The sequence below is a fragment of the Natator depressus genome, chromosome 2, assembly GCF_965152275.1.
Source record: "Natator depressus isolate rNatDep1 chromosome 2, rNatDep2.hap1, whole genome shotgun sequence".
Lineage (NCBI taxonomy): Eukaryota > Metazoa > Chordata > Testudines > Cheloniidae > Natator > Natator depressus.
The window spans coordinates 261,947,055-261,967,912 of NC_134235.1; the positions used below are offsets into that span (position 1 = coordinate 261,947,055).

Sequence of the window (20,858 nt, forward strand, 5' to 3'; positions counted from 1 at the left end):
GCTACAGCGGGGCCGGAGCACTCAGCACCTGGCAGGATCGAGCCTTCGGTCCCTTTGTTTGTAGTCTCGGCCGGGGTAGGGAGGAAGGAGAATGAACTTCCCTCTGCGCTCAGAGATGGTCCCTCCAAGGCAGGGCTCATGCACGTGGGGGGGGCGGGAGCTGTTCCGGGCTCACACACGTGGGGGGCGGGAGCTGTTCCGGGCTCACACACGTGGGGGGAGGGAGCTGTTCCGGGCTCACACACGTGGGGGGCGGGAGCTGTTCCGGGCTCACACACGTGGGGGGCGGGACCTGTTCGGGCGCAGAGGGCTCCAAATCTGACAGCTTCTCCTTGTGCCCCAAAACCAGAAACTCTCCAGAGAGCCGGGAGCTGCCTGGGGAGTTGCAGAGGAGAGTTTGGGCAGCAAAACAGAGGGCTGAGGCAATGGGGAATACGCGTAAGTCTGTGGGTGGTGGATCCAGCCAGTGGAAGCCGATATACAGCCGGGGAAAGGACCAGCCCAGCAAGCCCATGACAGCCTTTAACCTCAGCGCTTCCTGGGCACGGGCAGTGCCGATGGGGAACTGGAGCACGCGGCGGTGCCCGTACTCTGGCAACGTCCCTGTGAGTGATGCCTCCCACCAGGAAGGTTTCTGCCCTGGCCGGGTCCCTGAAGGCTCTTCCCTGTGAAACTGCTGCCGAGACGTAGCAGTGAGCGCGACTCCCCCAGGGTCGGGGGGTGGTTAGAAGCTGGATGGAAAAGACACCAGCTTGGGCAGTGGCGACGGACAGGGGAAAAAAGGGGAAATGTCAAATTTCTCCCCAGCCGGCCAAGAGCAATTGTCAGGGGGAGCAAAGCAAACCCGAGTGCCTGACCCTACCCCGGACCCCTGCCCAGAGCCCCCCCCCCCCGCAGACTGCCTAGCCCCCGAAGGGCTCCCTGAGCAGCTCGCTAACACGCGGCTCTGATGCTATCTCACTTGTTACAATACAAGGGCTCCCCGCAGGGCCGGCCCCAATAACGGCCGAGTCTATTGCTCTGCAGTTCCCGGAGCCCCCCGCCTGCGAGCTGAGCAGCGCAGGTGCACACCGTGGCGGGGAAAACACGGACACGGTGGAATCACACAGCCAAGTGCTGGGACCTAGCGACAGTCAGGGAAACAAAGAGCTGGAGGCGGGAGAGATCCAGTCCGGACCCAGGGGGTGCTGTGGTCTCCAGGGCAGGGAGATGGGCCCTGTGACTCAAAGGGGGGTGAGCGGAGCCAGCGGCTCCAAGTCCCCCCTCTCTGTCACTGCCCTTTGGTGACTCTGCTCCCGTTTGCCCGCAGCGGGCGCGCGGCCCGGGGGGCTGGGCAGCGGCTCCCAGGGTCCTTGTGCCCGGCTGTGGCAGCAGCCGGCGGGCTGAGCACCCAAGCGGAGCTCCGCCGCCCGCCACAGCCTCCTGACGGCCGCGTGCCGCGCCCCGCTCCCCCGGCGCAGCTTGGGGCAGATGTCCGGGAAGAGGGCGACCCGGGCTCCGCCGCAGGTCAGGGGCTCCGCGTGTTTCCTGACCGCTCGCATGATGGCCAGCTTGTCGGAGAAGCGCAGCAGACGGAAGAGCAGCGCCCGGGGCCGGGTGGCAGGGTCCCAGCGTGCCCCCCCGTGCACGCGGCGCGCGCTCTCGATCTCCAGGGGCGGCCAGTCCGCCGGCAGGTTGAGCACCGTGGGCAGGGTCCTCTGCAGGAAGGCGACGGGGTCTCCCCCTTCCGCCCCCTCCGGCAGGCCCGCCAGCCGCAGGCTGTTGCGACGGGCGTGGCTCTCCAGCACGTGGCAGCGGCTCTCCAGCCGCCGGACGGTCTCACTCAGGCGCTTGTTGCCTTGCTGGAGGGCAGCCAGCTCGAGGGCCCAGCCCCTCGAGTCCCGCTCCAGCTGGGCCACGCGGCTCTGCATGCTCGACACGTCCCTGCACATGGCCGCGAAATCCTGGGAGACCCGGTCCAGCTTCTCCGAGAGGACGGCCTCGACCGCGCTCCTCTCCACCCCGAGGTCCAGCGGCGTCCCGCTCTCCCAGCCGCAGCACTCCCACGGAGATGGCGCTGCGTGGGAGCATTGTCTCTTCGGAAATTCCTCCCATGTGGCATCTGCCTTTTGTCCACCGTCCTCACCATCAGTACAGGAGCCGGTGCTGGGTGGTCGGGCAGCATCTGTCCTGGCTACAGTCCAGAGGACAAACATATCAGACCCGGCAACACCAAGCAAGGGTCAGCACCATTTCTAGAGCGCTCTTCTAGAGACAATTTCCTAGCACTATATTAGGCAGGAATCCCCACACCCACCACTGCACTGCAGCCTCCTCTGGAGTGAAAGGTGGCAGCTGATTGTCTTCCAGCAACGCTACCCAACAGCTGAGGACAGGGAGCTAAGGGCGCGATATCCAGTTATGCTGTGGGAGGGAGTGAAGTAAAACTGAGTGTAATTACCCAACTGGCACTGGACCAGGTCCCAGGCTAACACCCCTACTCCTGCACAAAGTGCCATGGGATTTTTAACGCCCACCGATAGGCACCTGGGTTTTACAGCTGATGTGAAAGGTGGGGCTGGGGCATTGGCTCAGGAGGGACTCAGTGGGCAGATCACCACCTGTTCGTTCACAAGCACCGTTTCCCGCTGTACTCACGTCTTCCCTGGAGGTCTCCCATCCAGTGACTCGGCTTGGCTTACGAGAGCCAATGAGACCCCAGCCCCAGGAGGGAAGAACCGGATCAGACTCCTAAATGCAGGTCTGGTTCCAGCACCCACCAGCCCCGCTGCAGTCAGTGGGAGCTGTGGGTTCTCAGCACCTTTGAAAACAGACTGGGGGGCCTAACGAGGAACCTACTTGGAAGGCACAAGGCGATCAAGGTACCTTCAGTGTGCGGTCTCTTAATCCCTGTCCTGGGTCTTCTAGCGTGCCTGTGGCCCGGGGCATCGCGGGCAGGCGAGGTACCGCTCGGCGTGCTGGAACGACTGGGCCCGTTTCCATGGGTTCCCTGAGGGCAGGTCGCGGGGCCATAGCGAGGGGCGTCTGCTGGCATCCCTTCTGATTTTACCAACACAAACAAAGCCTGCATCAGATCAAGCCAGGTCCCACCCTCCGCCAAGTGCTACAGACCCACTGCAGCCTTATTCCTACAGGAAACCATTCATCTATTGGCACATCTCGGGCCCTCGTTACTGGAGTGTCTGGAGAGGGAACAGACCCAGGGAAGAGCCCTGCACAGCTCAGGAGACGGAGATCTAGTGGGTCTTCTCCAGCTCCAGTTTCTCTGAGTCTATGAGCACAGGAGCGTAGCAAGCTAAGGACAGCAGGACGGAGGAGCGGTGACCCTCTCCATGGGCCATTAGTCCCATCGGAAGCTGGGCTCCCAGCCCAGAAATGCAGGTAGCCCATTGTACTCCAGGAGGATGGGGCACTGGCAGGAATCGTCAGTCTTAAACCTTGGGATCCTCACCGCCCCAGCTCCCATTGTGCCTGTGGACTGTGGAGCTGAGGACAGAGTTTCTCTTCTGCTTCCCACAACACAAAGGCCGTTCTGATGGGAGGAAACGTCTCTTGGCTGCTCAGATGGCCGGTTTCCCCCAGCGGAAATGCTCGCTCCTTACTTCAGGGGAGGGGTAGGGGGAATCTCACTGCAGGGGAAATGGCGTTATCTGGCCAAAGGGGCTTAGATTGTCGGCTCTCTGGACAGGGACCCTCTTCGCTCTGTGTCTGTCCAGCGCCTGGCACAACAGGGGCCTGGTCTTTGATGGGGGTCCCAGGCCCTAGACTAATACAGATCATTAATAATAATAACCGATAATAATGCCACATTTGTCAGTTCCCAGGAACACCCTCCCAAAGGTCCAGTTTTCCTCAGTACGTGAAGATTTCCAGCGTGAAATCCAAGAGGCTAAGCGGGGCAACGCTGGGCAGAGCTATCAGTGCTAGGCAGGCCGGGGACCTGTCAATGGAGCGCTCCAGTCTGTCAGTCTCTCATCGCATCGCAAGGCTGGGAGCATGAGACTCTCTGTACCATGCAGTCCCACAGCCAGAACCTCCGCGGGCATGAATCAGCAAAGCTTCACCGACTTCACTGATTGACCCCAGCCGACAGATTGGCCCGTGCAATGCAGATCACATACACCGCGTCCCAGGCCCGCTGGCTGGCTCACCTTCTCTGTGCAGCCTGCAAAGCCCTGGCTGTGGGCTCCTCTCCCCCCTGGCCCCACGTGGGCTGCTGCTGGAGGACATGGCGAGGGGGGTGCTGGCACAGCTGCGTCGGCTCTCAGGCACTGCACTCCAGCAAGTCTCCAGACCTGGGAGATGGGCAGTCTCGGCCGTACTGTCTGTTTTAAACCAAGAAATCCATGTCAGCTACCAGACAGACCCCGCTACACTATAGCCATGGAAACTGACCGGGGCTTCCCTGATCCCCACTCGGGATGGAATCCTCAACCCACTCGTACACTTGCTGGTACACACCCGGACTTTACAGGGGCAGGAAACCCATAGGTACATTCACAGCCCACGCACCCCGAGGGCCAGGGCCAGAGCGGAGTCAGTGGGGCTGCACCCAGCCTCCCCCCGAGGCCACACGCCCCCAGCCCTCCCATCATGTAACCGTGTGCTCCCCCGCCTCCTCCCAGTGGGGCTGCACATTCTCTGGCCTCCTCCCTCACTAGTCCCTTGTCTCATGGACAGGGCCATCCGTAGGATTTATGGGGCCCTACGCAGTGTTATTAAACTGGTGCCCCTCTGCCCGACAGCAGCCCGGGCTCGCAGCCCAGCGGCGAGGGGATGAAGCAGCAAAGGATAGCAAGACGCCCGGCCCGCCTCACGGTGGTGGAGAATCACAGTTCCCTGCAGAGACCGCTGTGCCCCCTCCCTCATGCAAACTGGACATGCAGAAGGTACCTAATTAAAAGCACTAAACTTGGGAATAAGAAGTGTCCATCACGGGTTTTTTGATATGCCCTGAAGTTTGTCAGAGGTTTATTTGCAAAAGCTTTGTAGGAAGGGCGAGTCAGCTGCCCCGCTGAACAAAACGTTAAATATTATCGGATACATGATGCAGCTCTTCTCTGTTTTACATTTTCTTAATCAGTATTTCTAAGCTGGTTTTATATTTAATAATTTTATTAAGATGATGTTGAAGTAAAAAGAAAACGGTACAGAGTTGAAGCATAGAAGTTTCTGGTTATCAGGGAATAAGGTACAGATTATCAAGTGGTGCGAAGTTCAGTTTAGGATCGGGTGGCGTAAGGAATACATAATCTGCAGTCTCCCCGATTGGGGGTAGAACGTTAACGGGTCAGAGTACAGACATTGAGATATGGGGGTATGTTGTTCATATGATGGCTCTTTTCGGGTGTGGAGTATAATGAGTGGATACAATGATGAGGATATTTTAAATGTACTCTTAAGCCTTCAGAAAGGAATCATTCCAGAGTATTACAGATTTAACTCACTGAAACAAAGACATTATTTTAAATTCATCAGTCACAGAGGTTTAGTGTGCTCATAACAATGTTCACGGCTTTTAGAAAAAGGGACACTAATTTACTTTGTGTGATCTCCATAACAATAGATGTGCTTATGAAATTTCACCGACTTTAAAAATATGTTTCCAAAGATTTTAGGCATAACAAAGGATTTTATATCTTACTAGGTACTGATTTTGCTGGAGGGTTCTCTTAAAACTAGTTCATCAGACAGTCAGAAGTAAAGAACTCAGGGAACTGATGGGCAGGATCCCCTGAGAGAATAACATGAGGGGGAAAGGAGTCCAGGAGAGCTGGCTTTATTTTAAAGAATCCTTATTGAGGTTACAGGGACAAACCATCCCGATGAGTCGAAAGAATAGTAAATATGGCAGGCGACCAGCTTGGCTTAACAGTGAAATCCTTGCTGATCTTAAACACAAAAAAGAAGCTTACAAGAAGTGGAAGATTGGACAAATACCAGGGATGAGTATAAAAATATTGCTCGGGCATGCAGGAGTGAAATCAGGAAGGCCAAATCACACCTCGAGTTGCAGCTAGCAAGAGATGTTAAGAGTAACAAGAAGGGTTTCTTCAGGTATGTTAGCAACAAGAAGAAAGTCAAGGAAAGTTTGGGCCCCTTACTGAATGAGGGAGGCAACCTAGTGACAGAGGATGTGAAAAAGCTAATGTACTCAATGCTTTTCTTGCCTCTGTCTTCACAAACAAGGTCAGCTCCCAGACTGCTGCACTGGGCAGCACAGCATGGGGAGGAGGTGACCAGCCCTCTGTGGAGAAAGAAGTGGTTCAGGACTATTTAGAAAAGCTGGACGAGCACAAGTCCATGGGGCCGGCTGCGCTGCATCCGAGAGTGCTAAAGGAGTTGGCGGATGTGATTGCAGAGCCATTGGCCATTATCTTTGAAAACTCATGGTGATCGGGGGAAGTCCCGGACGACTGGAAAAAGGCTAACATAGTGCCCATCTTTAAAAAAGGGAAGAAGGAGGCTCCGGGGAACTACAGGCCAGTCATCCTCACCTCAGTCCTCGGAAAAATCATGGAGCAGGTCCTCAAGGAATCAATTCTGAAGCACTTAGAGGAGAGGAAAGTGATCAGGAACAGCCAGCATGGATTCATCAAGGGAAGGTCATGCCTCACTAATCTAATTGCCTTCTATGACGAGATAACTGGTTCTGTGGATGAAGGGAAAACAGTGGACGTGTTGTTCCTTGACTTTAGCAAAGCTTTTGACACTGTCTCCCACAGTATTCTTGTCAGCAAGTTAAAGAAGTATGGGCTGGATGAGTGCACTATAAGGTGGGTAGAAAGTTGGCTAGATTGTCGGGCTCAACGGGTAGTGATCAATGGCTCCATGTTTAGTTGGCAGCCGGTATCAAGCGGAGTGCCCCAAGGGTCGGTCCTGGGGCCGGTTTTGTTCAATATCTTCATAAATGATCTGGAGGATGGTGTGGATTGCACTCTCTGCAAATTTGCAGATGATACTAAATTAGGAGGAGTGGTAGATACGGTGGCAGGTAGGGTTAGGATACAGAGGGACCTAGACAAATTGGAGGATTGGGCCAAAAGAAATCTGATGAGGTTCAACAAGGATAAGTGCAGGGTCCTGCACTTAGGACAGAAGAATCCAATGCACCGCTACAGACTAGGGACCGAGTGGCTAGGCAGCAGTTCTGTGGAAAAGGACCTAAGGGTGACAGTGGACGAGAAGCTGGATATGAGTCAACAGTGTGCCCTTGTTCCCAAGAAGGCCAATGGCATTTTGGGATGTATAAGTAGGGGCATAGCCAGCAGATCGAGGGACGTGATCGTCCCCCTCTCTTCGGCATTGGTGAGGCCTCACCTGGAGTAGTGTGTCCAGTTTTGGGCCCCACACTACAAGAAGGATGTGGAAAAATTGGAGAGAGTCCAGCGAAGGGCAACAAAAATGATTAGGGGTCTGGAACACATGACTTATGAGGAGAGGCTGAGGGAACTGGGATTGTTTAGTCTGCAGAAGAGAAGAATGAGGGGGGATTTGATAACTGCTTTCAACTACCTGAGAGGTGGTTCCAAAGAGGATGGTTCTAGACTATTCTCAGTTGTAGAAGATGACAGGACAAGGAGTAATGGTCTCAAGTTACAGTGGGGGAGGTTTAGGTTGGATATTAGGAAAAACTTTTTCACTAGGAGGGTGGTGAAACACTGGAATGCGTTACCTAGGGAGGTGGTGGAATCTCCTTCCTTAGAAGTTTTTAAGGTCAGGCTTGACAAAGCCCTGGCTGGGATGATTTAGTTGGGGATTGGTCCTGCTTTGAGTAGGGGGTTGGACTAGATGACCTCCTGAGGTCCCTTCCAACCCTGATATTCTATGATTCTATGAAAGAAAAGGAAACTCTTTGTCCAGCTATCTGGAAGGAAAGGGGTATTGTCATTTAAGGGCTCTCTTCAAGGAGAAAGGGATGGACAGAAAGGACAGGAAGACTTTGGAAACAAGTGTTTTTTACTATAGTAATTAAAATTAAAATAATGCATCCGATGAAGTGGGCTGTAGCTCATGAAAGCTTATGCTCAAATAAATTTGTTAGTCTCTACAGTGCCACAAGTACTCCTGTCCTTTTTGCGAATACAGACTAACACGGATGCTACTCTGAAACCTAAAATTAAAATGTGTATGTTAGAGAAGGGTGGTCTTTTGAAGGATTTATTTAAAAAATGATATGTCTGAAGATCCAAGCATTTAAGGCTAAAGATGATTGTGCATCTAAAAATCTATGCAAGGATTTTTTAGAGATTTGATTTTATAATCTTCACCAACTCACTAATGAAATATTTTTAAAGCAAATTTTAAACTAAGGTCCTGTAGACTGACATGTTCTGAGTAAATATTACAGCAATGCACAATTGTTTTTGTCAGTAAATTCAGAAACTGACAGTCTATACCTGGGAGTTGGCAAATGCCTGTTAAATGGCTTCATTCCCCCTTGAATGGCTCTTTAACAGTTTCAATGTTGTGCTAATAGGTCTGGCAGGCTGGAGGCTTTTTCACTTTTAACTACTAGATCCCCTCCCGAGGAAGACTCACCAGGCTGCAGCAGCCAGCTGTGGGAGCCTGCCAGAAGGGTCAGAACAGGGATAGGAAAGCTGGGGGGGTGTAAGACCCAGGGGTGCCCCAAATTTTCAGGTACCCTACGCAGCTGCGTATTTTGCATATACCTAAGGACGGCCCTGCTCATGGGAACATTTTCCTCTCCCTTTGTCCACAGCCGAGAGGTACAATCAAAGCCCTTGGAGGAATGGTCGAGGGGGGCCGTGTCTAGAATCTGCTGTGGTGGCAGATGTGGTTTTCTCCCCCTCTCCACCTCAGCCGAGCGATACATCTGACATTTGTGCAGGGGGCCGGAGGAAGCAACCTCTCGCCCTGTCTGGTCCAACGAATCTAGGCGTCTCTCTGCAGAGCCTACAAGCCTTGCACCCGGCCTGCAGACTGAGCCCTAATCCAGACACCCACATGTGTGCATTCGAGCACCCGCAGAACCTTGATTTCTGGGAAGGAAACCAGCCCCCGGCAAGCGTCTCAGACCCCCTGGACCAGCCAGGCCTTGCAGTGCGGCTGCCTAAGGTGTTAAAGCCATGAACTCCATTGCTCACCTTCCCCGGACAGCTTCCTCCCCCTGCTCTCTGCTCTCCTCAGCATCCCGTCTCCCTGCCCAGTGTGGGCAGGCGGCGAGGAAGGCGTTGGTCTGTTGGCAGTGATCTCTTTCAAACAGTTGAGCTTGGGGAGGGGCGAGCTCCCTACCGTGACTTCTGCCGCCCCAGAAATAGCCGAGTCTGCTGTCCGCTCCTGGCCAGTCTCCGTGGGGCCAGCTCCCTCCACACCTGAACAACATCAAGCCTGAGCCGGGTTGTGTCCCAGTCCCCACGTCCATGGCTTACGCTCTGCCCGAGCTGCTCTGCACTCGACAAGTTCCTGGAAGACGGGTCCATCCATGGCTATAGGCCAGGCTGGGCGGGGAGGGTGTCCCGAGCCTCTGTTGGCCAGAAGCTGGGAATGGGCGACAGGGGACGGATCACTTGGTGATTCCCTGTGCTGTTCATTCCCTCTGGGGCACCTGGCATTGGCTGCTGTCAGAAGACAGGATCCTGGGCTAGATGGACCCTTGGGCTGACCCAGTGTGGCTGCTCTTATGTACTGTTCCACTGTCCCGGGAGAGGTGGGAAGCATGGTCGTCGCCATGCAGAAGCACGCTCGTTATAATCTAAGTGGCGAGCGGTGCTTTCTCCTGAGAGTGCAGCGGGCGGTTACACAGAGGGGGAGTTAACCTGGCTCTGGGGGCTACACGCTGGTACCTTCCTTGCCCTGTCCTCGGGGGTTTAGATTCCCTGGTTACCCCAGAACGAATGGTACCAGCATGCAGATGACACCCCAGTCTCGGGGCTGAGGACCTGCCTCTCCTGCTGCCTTCAGTGCAAGATGCAGACGCTCAGCCCCAACTCAGGCTGGTCTGCACTAGACTTTTGTACCTTGAACTGGTACCTAAACGGGACCTCGGGTTACCCTATGACTCCTTCAGGGATCTCCCAGCACCCGTCCCCCTTCTCCGTGGCCCCATAACTCCCGTCCTGCTGGCGTGCTGGGGTGACAGGTTGTTCACAGGACTCTCCTTCCGAGAGCTCTCCGGGTCACCGACTGCCGTTCCCTCTGCTTTAAGCAAACTGAAAAGTCTCTCAAGGCCCTTTGCTATAAAGCTGGGTCAGCCGCTCACGGTCTCCGTGACCATACCTGGCTCTCAGACCCGTGGCAGCAGCTTGGATTCTCCTGCCTGGTTCAGCTTTGGCAGACCCATTCCTATGCTCGCTGGAGACGGGAGACCAGTCGGCGAGCCCCTTGGAGGGCAACAGCGGAAAGAGACACCCCTGCCATGGAGGCCCCAAGCTGTGCGAGGAGAAGCGCCTTGCACGACGGGCTGCGAGGTAGAGGGCCACCGGGGAGGAGGCTCCCAGGGGCTGAGAGCTACTTCCCAAGCGGTAGGGTTTGTGAGCAGTGCTGATCACTGAATGCTTCCCATTCTGCGGGTGCAGCTCCGAGTGAAGCCAATGGGAACTGAGCCCTCCATGTTAGGGGCAGGTGTACAGGGAAGGGGAAGGGCAGCAGGGAGCCATTCTGAGTGTGTACTCCCAGTCTGAACTGAGCAGCCTCCTGGAGAGACACCCGGTTATTCCACTAGAACTAAGTGAAGCGCTCCTGAGCCCTGTCTACACTATGGCTGTCCTTGTTGCTCCCAAAAGTTGGAAGTGAATCCTGCATCACGTGTGAGAGTCAGAGGCAGGACAAGTAGAGGCTGGGTGGTCCCGTGATTAGGGCATTCGACTAGGACTGTGAAGACCTGGGTTCATGCCCCGGCTCAGCCATAGACTCTGTGTGACCAGGGATCATACCCCTGCCCTGCCCACAGTGGTGCAGGAGGGTAAATGCAGTCATAGACTGGGAGGCATGGTGCTGGGGGCCAGAGAAGTACCTGATCTAGACAGAGCCGTAACATCCAAGCTCTCCGGCTCACCGCTGGTACTGGAGCTCCTCGCGTGCACATCCCATTCCTGCCGCTCTGCATCTCCCCAAGCGCTGCTGGGAGGGGACTGGGCAGGACAGAATCTGGGCGCAGCTACCTCCTCCAGGCCTGGGAGGTTTTCCGCTTGCCTTTGATCTGCAGCAGAGAAACCAGACAGGGGTGTGGGCATTAGGCCAGGTCAGTCCTTCCCTCGAGCCCTGGAAAACCAACTGGGCCAAAAGGTTTGCAGTTCCCCTGCCCAGAGAGTGAGCCAGGAACAAGCCCAGTTCAAGGGAATACAATTTCAAGTCCCACTGTTCACCTTCAGCCTGAAATCTCGAAATCCCAGCCTCTGGGCTGCTGCATCCCGCGTCTCCCGCTGTGCTGCGGGGCGACGAGCGGCTGGTGTGACTGGGTCTGGTTCCAGGCAGAGGCTTCAGACAGCTCTCTGGGCCGTGGACATGGGCGCTGACTGTAGCTACAATAAACACAGACAGAGGCAGAGTCAGACTCTTGCCAGGTGCCGCTCGTTCCAGACACCGCGGCGTTGCAGAGCGTGCCATGGGGTCGCGAGCATGAGCCTGTTCCGAGACAGGCCTCAGGGAATGGCCTCTCCGTGGCGGGGCCCCGTGGATTCGCCTGGTCTCGGAAGCATGGCGAAGCGCGTATTCCTAAGAGGTGATTTGCTGCCGTGCTGGTTTCAGTTCCCGTCTGTCCTGGAGGTTCCTCACCACCCCTCTAGCAACCACAGCCATGTGACCGTTGCATGGAAACCTGGACATCAAGTAACAGCCCAGGGCTGTCTTGGATCTGCCAGATGCCTGCAGTACGATCGTCCCGCTCGAGCCAGGTGGTTCGCATAGGGACCGTTGTTCTGGCCCAGCAGGACTCGTACCCGAACGACCTCCCACCGTTCACCCCTGAGCCCCACCCGACGACGTTCAGATTGCTAACCCAGGCCACCGCCACGGCTGGGCACCTTGGACTGACTTTCCGCCTGTGATCTCCAAACCCCGCCTCAGGGCTCCACTGCGCTACCCCCGCGTGGGGCTGTCACTGGCAGGTCTGCTGGAGAGACGGAGCCTTTCACCGCTAGGCCCGTCAGACAGCGCTGCAGGCCATGGAGGGGGGAGCGCCCTGCGGTGACTTCGGCAAAGGGTCCAATTCCTTCCGCCTCCAACGGAGGCTCCATCGCTTCGTTCTTCCCCCAATTCACACTTCTGCCCAGCGCCTCGGTTTACCCTGACTCTGGGGGGCAGACACAGGGAGAAGGAAAACTCCACCATCCCTCTCCATGTGTCCTATTCACTGATTGTCCCGTCCGCACTCCGGAGCATCCCCTTCCGTACAGGACTGCGGGTGAGGCCTGGCTCTGGGGCCTCTCACACCAGACAAACAAGGGGCCTTGGCAGAAAGCAGGGCAGCAGGAAAGGGCACAGCCCCTCCTTTCACACTGTGAACCTGATCCTCCTCTTACCTGCACCGTGCCAGTCCCAGTGCCCCGTCTCTGGCCTCCTCTGTGCTGTGTCTCCTCGCCGGCTGCCCACCACAGCAGCTGTGGTGGGGGAGCTGGGGGTCCGGGGCCTGGGCACCGAGATCTCCTGCAGGCACTTCTCCAGGCCTCGGAGAGGGGAATTCTCGGGGCTCTGTTCTGTTTAGACAACACAGGATCAGCACAGAGCTTGGGCCACAGAGCAGCTGCTGTCAGCAGTCCCCCACGCTCACCAGGGCCTCAGCCCACGGTCCCCCCAACCACCATCGCTCCTCAGCCCACTGGTCCCCTCACCCCACAGTTCCCCCCACTCACTGTTGCTCCTCAGCCCAGGGTTACTGCCCACCATCACCCCCCAATGCCCCCAGATAACCTGCTAGTGCACATCACCCCGTCACCAGCACAGCTGCCGTAAGAGCTGGCTGCTTTGTGTGAGGCTGGGGAGAGCTCATGGAGAGAACGGCATGGCCTGACAGTCCAAGAGATGCCACGAAGCCCCTGGCTCACCTTCATTGCCCCACCTCCACGTCCCCGGCCCAGGGCCCCACGGGTCCCTCTCCCCGTTGGCACTGCTGCTGGAGGAGTAGCTAGACAGGGTGCTGGCATAGCACGGCCGGCCTGCGGGTATTTCCTTCAAGCAGTTCATCAGTCCGTAGAGGGGGGAGCTCTCCGCACTTGCTGCTGGTTTAATAATACAAACGCCCAACATCAGGGCCGGGTGGGACGTGTCATGGGCACCCGGGGGATTTCAGGACCCAGTGGTCCAAAACATTTTTAGATTTAAAAAGAGTGGGATGAAGGTGAATTTAAAAGGATCAAATCTTAATCCCTCCTTCTCGCTCTTCTCCATCCCGTTCTTTCCCAGAAGCACATTGAGGAGTCACACGCAGTCCCACCCATTTCAGTCCTTTCTCAGCTCCTTGTCTCACCTGCCGCGCATGCTCTCCAGGGTCTCGGCACCGGTCTCCTCTGCTCCACCTCTCCCGGGGCTTTGCTGGGGCTGAAGTAACTAGTTTCACTGGAGCATCCGGGCCTGGTCACGGGTATGTCCTTCAGACAGTTCTCCAGGCCTTGGAGCGGTGGCGTGACCTCTGAGATGGCCCCTGCTTTAACGAGAGGTACGACATCTCTGTCAGCAGGAGGCTGGCAGTTACAGCCCTGCTCCCATCCGCCTTGGACACTCTGCTCCCAGCTCCCAGCCCCTGCCAGGCACGCTGAAAAGCCAAGCCTTTCGGGCCCTCCAGCGGGAGTGCAGTGTGTGACCGTAGGGAGCCCCAAAAGGAGACCCCAGCACAGCCAGGGCCACGGCAAGGAGACGCGGTGATGGGCTTCCCAGTGAGCCACGTCTCACTGTACCTCAGGGTCTGGGGGACGTCGGGGCGTGGGAATCAGCACTGTGCAAATCCATGGAAAAGCTGCCAGAAAAGTGTGAAAGGAACCACGTGTTGCACGCGCGCCGAGGGCCAGATCCCCAGCTCCTGTAAATCAGCACAAAGCCACAGGAGTCACTGGGGCTCCGCCGATGTGAGCCAGCTGGGTATCTGGCCTGAGGGGTCCTAAGAACTAAACCGAAGGCAGCAAGAGGCAAGAAGAGCAGATCGTAAAATCTGTGAGAAAAGCAAAAAGTATTCCAGAGAAGGAGAGATCAGAGGGGTCCAAACCCTGCTCCAGAGGAGAGATCAGAGGTCTCCAAACCTTCCTTGAGCACCTGGGCGGCACTAAATAGGCAGCCGCACGGCTGACAGGGAATTTAGGAACAGACTCATTCAAGGGTATCAGGTATTCACTGGTGGCTGACATACAGCGCTGTCGATATGCCCATAAAGTATCAATTCCCCCCAAAGTCGGGCTAAGCTCCACTTCCAGTGGGTCTGGGACTATCCCACAAGGAGCTGCTTCCCTGTCTGAAAATCCTGCCCTAAAAAGGGAAATGCTTCCATGGAATTCCAGGGCTAGTAAAACAGACCGAAAAGCGACGCAGACAGATGTTACCTTCAGGTCCATGCCATGGTGAGTTCTGCAAAGCTGAACCAGGGACACTGTGAACTCTCTATTTACCTTCTGTTTTCACTGGCCACCCCGCTGTCTCCAGTCTGCCACGTGGATCCAGTGAGCTGCTCATAGAGGAGTGGCTGACTGGGGTACTGGATTGACTGCGGCTAGGTACAGGAATGTCCTTCAGGCAGTTCTCCAGGCCTTGCAGCGGTGAATTCTCTGTACTGACGTCTGTTTAAACAACACCAAGCCTGCGTCAGTGCACGGCCTGCAGCTCTGGGATGGGTTCCCTCCATCTCTGAATGAGCCTGCGTCCAGTGCGATTCACCTCCGCTCTCACACTGCGATTGTCGAGGCAGAGGCTCTGAATGTCTCTGGCTCTGAATTCTAGGTGTTTCACAGGGACTTTGAGATATTCAGCTGGGTTCATCCCTGGAGGAACTCCACTCAAGTCAGAGTTACACCAGGGATAAATAGGAGCCTTTGTTGTGAAGAGATCAAATCCGTCTGGATTCACTTCTATTGCTGCAGGAAGAGCAGCAGGCTGGCAGAAGCGGGTTTACCTGCAGCTAGTTCTTGGAAAAGCTTCCCCAATCCATAGAGGGGAGAATCCTCTCTAGACACCCCTGGCTTCCAGCCCACATTGTGTTTGTTTTTATGGGTTAAAAAACCACACACGCACCCCCGTTGTGTTTATAGCAGGTTACACGTCATCCCCACCCCTCCATAAGGCAAAGCGTGCACCAGAACCGCACGCCACTCAGAGCCCAGGTCTGATTCTGCTCTCATTGGCACAGGGAGAAGCCAGAAGCCAAAACAGACGTACGCGAGGTCAGAATCTGCACGCCAGGAACGCAAACTCTTCCCCCCGTTATTTCTACTTGTGTGATGCACAGTGAAAGTTAGCAGCAGCTCAGGGGCCGCAGGTCTGGTGGAATTCATGCCTGGAGCCCACAGGGTTGAAGTGGCGCCCAGGCCGTGTGCTGGGACCCTGCCGAGGGGTGACTTCTGCTCAGTGCGTGGAATGGAGATGGAAGTGAGCCAGGCTATCACTGCACAGGAGTATGGTTAGCACTGGAATAGGACTGCCATGGGGTGTTATTGTGGCCCCGGCTAACCCTCCCTGCCACCTGATCCTTATGGTGGTGACACTGGGTTATGGTGTAAACACTTCATCTGACCTTCTCCAAGTGATCTCCTGCTCCCGGCCCCTGGCCTCCTCTGTCCCATGTCTCTCTGTGTGGGGCTGGTCAAGGCGACGTTGGCTGGCATGTGGGGGTAGCAGTGTTTATTTACCGGGATGTCCCTCAGGCAGTTCTCCAGACCTTGGAGTGGCGAGGTCTCCGTGCTGATGTCTGTTTAAAGAAAAGATCCAAAGCCAATATCAGCTGGAGCTACATATCGCTGAGCTCTGTAAAACCCACTGGGCCTTAGGCCGGCTCTCGGCCTGGGCAGACACTCGTCCCGCTGCCTGCTTTCAAAGAGAAACGTACGCCCTTCAGGGACTAGGTGTAGGGGCAGTGCAGAGTGGGCTGAGCGCAGGGGTAACATGAACAGCCCGTGTTATACAGGAGGTCGGGCTAGATGATCTAATGGTCCCCACAGTGTCTCATTCACTCCTTTCCTGAACACATGAAGCTTGTTACCAATTCTCTGGGATGGAAAGGGACCTCAACAGTGCCAAGGTCTGGCCCACATACTCTTGATGTACACCAGTGTAAACGAGACCCAAAGTGACTTGACCCAGGACACAGACAGCCTGTGCCAGGAACAGAACCCAGCTCTCCTGTGTTCCACCCCAGTGCCTTACCCACCATGCCATCCTTCCTCTCCAGGACCCCAAACCAACTCAAAGCCTTAGAGAAACCAGAGCCAAGGAATGCAACAATGCTGGCATAGCCAAGCGAATCAGAGAGTGCATGCACAGAGCCGGGGGGAACCAGGTGGCTGAAAGAAGAGGAACCAGACCCCTCTGGAGCTGTAGCAAAGGAATGGAGAAGGGAAAGGAGGAGCGACCTAATCGCACAGACACCAGAGAGACCTGAAAGCTGTGCAAGACACTCAGGCAAAGACAGGAGAGACGAGGAGGTAAAACAAACCTCACAGCCGCATGGAAGGAACAGAGTGCTGATCGCAGCAAGACCAAGGAGAGAAAAGGAGGTCAAACTCTACAGTACGGTTCCCTGTATAAATAGCTTATAAAAGGGTTAATAAATGATTGACACACATGTTAATCAATTGTTACAGAGCCCAACAAATTGCTTCTGCTTATGGCTTATAACTGAGCTTGGAAGGGTTAGACTTTTGTCAGCAAACGTGCATTTCACCGTACACACACAAACCGACAAAAAGTATTTCCATCAATAGTCATCAAAATGTATATATACTTCGTCCTGCCATGAGGGCCGGGGACTGGACTAGATGACCTCTCGAGGTCCCTTCCAGTCCCACAATTCTATGGCCAAAGTAGGGAAAATACACTTGCGGACGTAGGGTTTAATGTAAGGATAGTTAATGGGTATATTTTGACACACGGTGTTGACAGATTGTCTTTTAATGGCTATAAAGCTTTACATTTTTGAAGCTCACAGTCTACTGTCAGTAAGTAGTTATTGTATGACCCCCCTAGTGACAGACACCCCCACCCAGCTCATAGTTTTGCGCAACTGTGAAACATTTAAATGGCTAAAAATGGGAAAAAAGTGCTTAAAATCAATATCAATATTATCTGTCAAAAATATAAAACCCCCTGAATTTTACCACGCCTATAACCATCTGTAGCCTCTGCTGGTGATGTGCCCATCGGCACCTGTCTCCTGCTTGTCACGTCCATTCATCATTTATGAACCCTTTGGAACCATTTAGAAATGGAATCGTAACGTAAGAGCGACCGAAGAGGCTGTTTAAGCGCCGTGCTAGGGTCGGAGATGGGTAAGGCAGAGACCGCTCAATGACAGGGGTTTGCAGGTGGGCAGCTGGGACCCTCCAGTGAGCCGGGCAGCTGTCGACAGGACCCACGGTGTGATAGCTTGTGTATTCTTGGGCTCACCCTCTCCGCACCAGCTCCGCACCATCCCCGTGGCAGATCTCCTTGGTGACACATCTGCTCCGGCGTTGCGGGCCAGCACTCGGGAAGACCAGGATGTACGGACAGGTGTTTCCTGCAGGCAGTTCGCCAGGTCGTGGAGGGGGCTGGTCCCTGTCGTCACCTCTGCTTGAGAAACATGGAGACACACGCTCCAGCTCAGGGTCAGTGGCCAAAGGACTGACCCGCTCCTGAGCCGCAGATAGCAACAGTGGACTCTGGCCCATCCCACCCCTTTCTAGGGCCCAGTCCTGGTCCCATATAGTCTGTGGCAGATTCCCATGGACTTCAATTGGGACTGCTGGTTGGAGCACTGTCCTACCTCCCGGCGACGAGTTCCAGAGCCCGGCCTCCGCTCCCCTCGGCTCTGTCTCCCGCTCGGTGCCGCTGGCCGAGGCCCTGCAGGTCGGCAGGCTGGGATGCTGGGGGGAGGGTGCGGCTGTGTCTGTCACACAACTCAGCAGGCCATGCAGGGGGGAATCCTCTGTCGCTGCTTCTGTTTTAACGATAGGAACGATGCCCAGAATAACAGCCCAGTGGCTGTGGCTGGAAGAGGCGTCCCGGCCCTTCTGCGCATGATAAACCCACCAGCCCGTTCCCCAGCTCCCAGAACTAGACGCCCTCCGATCAGACCCTGGGGATTGGGCCAGCGGTTAATTCAACTCGAAATGGACGTGAACAGCAATCAACTACACTCCGAGACCCCTCCTCTCTGCCCCTTGCACCCCTGTGGGATGGGTGGCACAGAAAGGGCTGGGGATGGAACCAGGTTGGTCCTGGTAATGACCCGCTGATTTCTGCATGTTCCCTAGTATAGTCCCTCCTCTGCAGAGCAGGCGGACCAATGCATGGAGCAAGGCCCCTGTGTACGCAATGCGTCTGGCACCACTGGTGCCCAAATCATAGAGATTTTAGGGACCTGAACCCCCTCCCCTGCCCACTGTCCGATTTCCGAACGGAGGAGCTGACCCTTCCTGCCCAGCCACAGCACGTTTGTCTCCGAGGCGTACCCAGCGGGGGCGCCCCCGCTACGCACTACGGCTCTCACCTTCGGCGGACAGGCTCCCAGCTTCTCGCCCAGGCCTCTCCCCCGGGGCTCTCTGTGCGCCGCGGCTGGAGGAGCAGCTAGCGGGTGGGTGGGAGCAACGGGGGCTGGTCACGGCGATGTCCTTCAGGCAGTTCTCCAGGCCGCGCAGCGGGGAGTCCTCCAGCACCACCTCTGCTTTAACGGACAATGGAGAGGGCACGGCCTGCAGGTGCAGGACAGGTGGTGTCTGCCCCCAGCACAGTCACCCCGCCGTACCGCTCACTGGCCAGCCCCCCGGGCTCCCGCAGGGAGATCCCCCAAACGGGCAGAGTCACAGGGGGCTGTGCAGGCCCCACCAGCCTCCTGGTCTCGACCTGAGAGGCACTTTGAGAGTCCTTTGCTTTATGAGCCTGTTCTGGGGAGAGAATTTGGCTTCTGAGGCTAGCAGCCAGCCGGAGTGACTAGCCAAGGCTCTGGGACACAGGCCAGTGCTGGGAATTCACGCAGAGCTGTTACAGCACTACAGGACGCTGTCTAGACGGGGTTCATTTCCACTGGCAGAGCTCAACTGCGATAGATGCTTTCAGCCAGTGTGTACTGGGGTGTGCGCCACTGTGGCTTACCCTCATTTCAAATGCACTGGTGCAAGCCCTGTTTTACCCCAGCGCTGCCCAGTGACACTGGTGCAATTATATCCGTGCAAACCCCCTTGCACGGGGAACGCCGAGGTCTGTGCCGGAGTGTGAATGCGGCGTGGCGACTGCTCCCCAGGACGTGCCCTGGCGGCCGCCTAGTCTGCCAAGGTCTGGCTGGGTTCTCAGCAGGGAACCAGGCCGTCCCGCTCGCAGCGGGTGGCTCGCTGGCTCTTCCTCCGCTCCCTCGCTGCGCACCTCGTCCCCACCGCAGCCTGAGCCCGTTCCCCGGCCCTGGAGACCCGCTCGAGGAGCGTTCAGCTCCTGACGCTCCATAAGCCTTTTCAGCAACGACTAGCCCGGGGGTGAGCGGCGGGTTGTTGCCTCTTAAACCCGCGGGGCCTCAGGTTTGCTGCGAACGTCTCCCTCCCCAGTGTGGGAGCGAACCCCCTCCTCACCTTCCCAAGGACCGTGCCAGGGCCCTGGGTCCAGCCCCCTCTGCTCTGCCCCCCGGTGGGCGCTGCTGGTGGGGGAGCTGCAGGCTGGCCGGGCGGGACGACAGGGGCTGGCCACATCTCTCCAGCAGCTCAGCAGGCCCTGGGCAGGGGAGCTCCCCGCAGCTCCGTCCGTTTTAACAGCTCCTGTGAGCAAGTCAGAACTTCAGCCTCTGGGCAGCTGCTGCCCAGCAGCTCCCTTCGCTATGGGGCACGATAGAGACTCACTGCCCCACGCCTCCGACCTCCGCAGGCAGCAGCCATGTGACGCTCTGCCTCGTCCCCCTTCGGGGCCGATACCTTGGTACCGCACCTTGTTAAAGCATTTCCCCTCAGACAGGCCCCTGGAGCACGGGCTGACCCCGCACTTGTCTATGTGGCCGGGGATTCCTTACATCAGTCATCAGCAGTGTGGCCTGAGGGACGGACTGGCTCTACTTGCTGGGTAGAAATACGACGACCAGGAGGCCTGGACGGGGGCGGGCTGCTGGAAGCGATGGATGGCGGACAGGCGAGACAGACCCCAGGATCACTGAGCCATCCACCAGCCGGTCATCATGGCAGAGTCTCGACAGTGGGAGGGAAGGCAGGCGGGGCAGAGCGGCATATGGCCCGCGCCCCCTCCGGTGCCATCTCACACAAGGCACGTACACGGGATGGGGTGTGACTTCGATGGCTCACCTTCGCCAAACAGGTTCCTACCGCTGGCCTCTCCTTCTGCCCTGCTAATGGGGGAGCGGCTGGACGGCCCGGGAGGAGGGCTGGCTTTGCTCACAGGCCTGGCTGATGGGCAGCTCTCCAAGCCGGGGTCCTGTGGATCCTCCGTGGTTACTTCTGTTTTCACTGTATGCAGAACAGCAAAGTCCGGGTCAGCACTTGTGGGGCTGGTTCAGTCCATCCACAAACCTCCTAAAGCCAGCTGAGAGGGGCAGCTGTGCTCTGGCAGACTGAGAACAAGCTGGGCAGGGGGCCCCGGGCTTTTACCCCCACCTCTGTCACTGCTTCACTTGAGCAAGACACGTTCCCGCACTTACCTTGCCTGGGAGAGAGAGAACGACCCTTCCCACCCCGGCAAAGCCCGCCAAGACCTGCCCATGCGATTGCTTCTCTGTGCAAGCGCTCAGCATT

The 20,858-nt window shown here is 56.5% G+C and overlaps 1 protein-coding gene across 1 annotated transcript in view; it reads right to left on the reverse strand.

Annotated features, from left to right (window-relative positions):
- Positions 1–954: 954 nt before the first annotated feature.
- Positions 955–20,858, reverse strand: part of LOC141983401 (uncharacterized) — a 44,235-nt gene continuing 24,331 nt past the window's right edge. Inside the window, exons 10-25 of the mRNA XM_074946505.1 lie at positions 20,412–20,573; positions 19,695–19,877; positions 18,626–18,796; positions 17,900–18,073; positions 17,542–17,703; positions 15,674–15,847; positions 14,556–14,723; positions 13,427–13,603; positions 13,005–13,178; positions 12,483–12,656; positions 11,328–11,483; positions 10,976–11,161; positions 9,108–9,335; positions 4,152–4,325; positions 2,866–3,039; positions 955–2,173 (exon numbers count right to left, since the gene is read on the reverse strand). Coding sequence (XP_074802606.1) covers positions 1,224–2,173; positions 2,866–3,039; positions 4,152–4,325; positions 9,108–9,335; positions 10,976–11,161; positions 11,328–11,483; positions 12,483–12,656; positions 13,005–13,178; positions 13,427–13,603; positions 14,556–14,723; positions 15,674–15,847; positions 17,542–17,703; positions 17,900–18,073; positions 18,626–18,796; positions 19,695–19,877; positions 20,412–20,573 — 3,587 coding nt within the window. The 3' untranslated portion in view covers positions 955–1,223. The remainder of the gene's footprint in view (positions 2,174–2,865; positions 3,040–4,151; positions 4,326–9,107; positions 9,336–10,975; positions 11,162–11,327; positions 11,484–12,482; positions 12,657–13,004; positions 13,179–13,426; positions 13,604–14,555; positions 14,724–15,673; positions 15,848–17,541; positions 17,704–17,899; positions 18,074–18,625; positions 18,797–19,694; positions 19,878–20,411; positions 20,574–20,858) is intronic.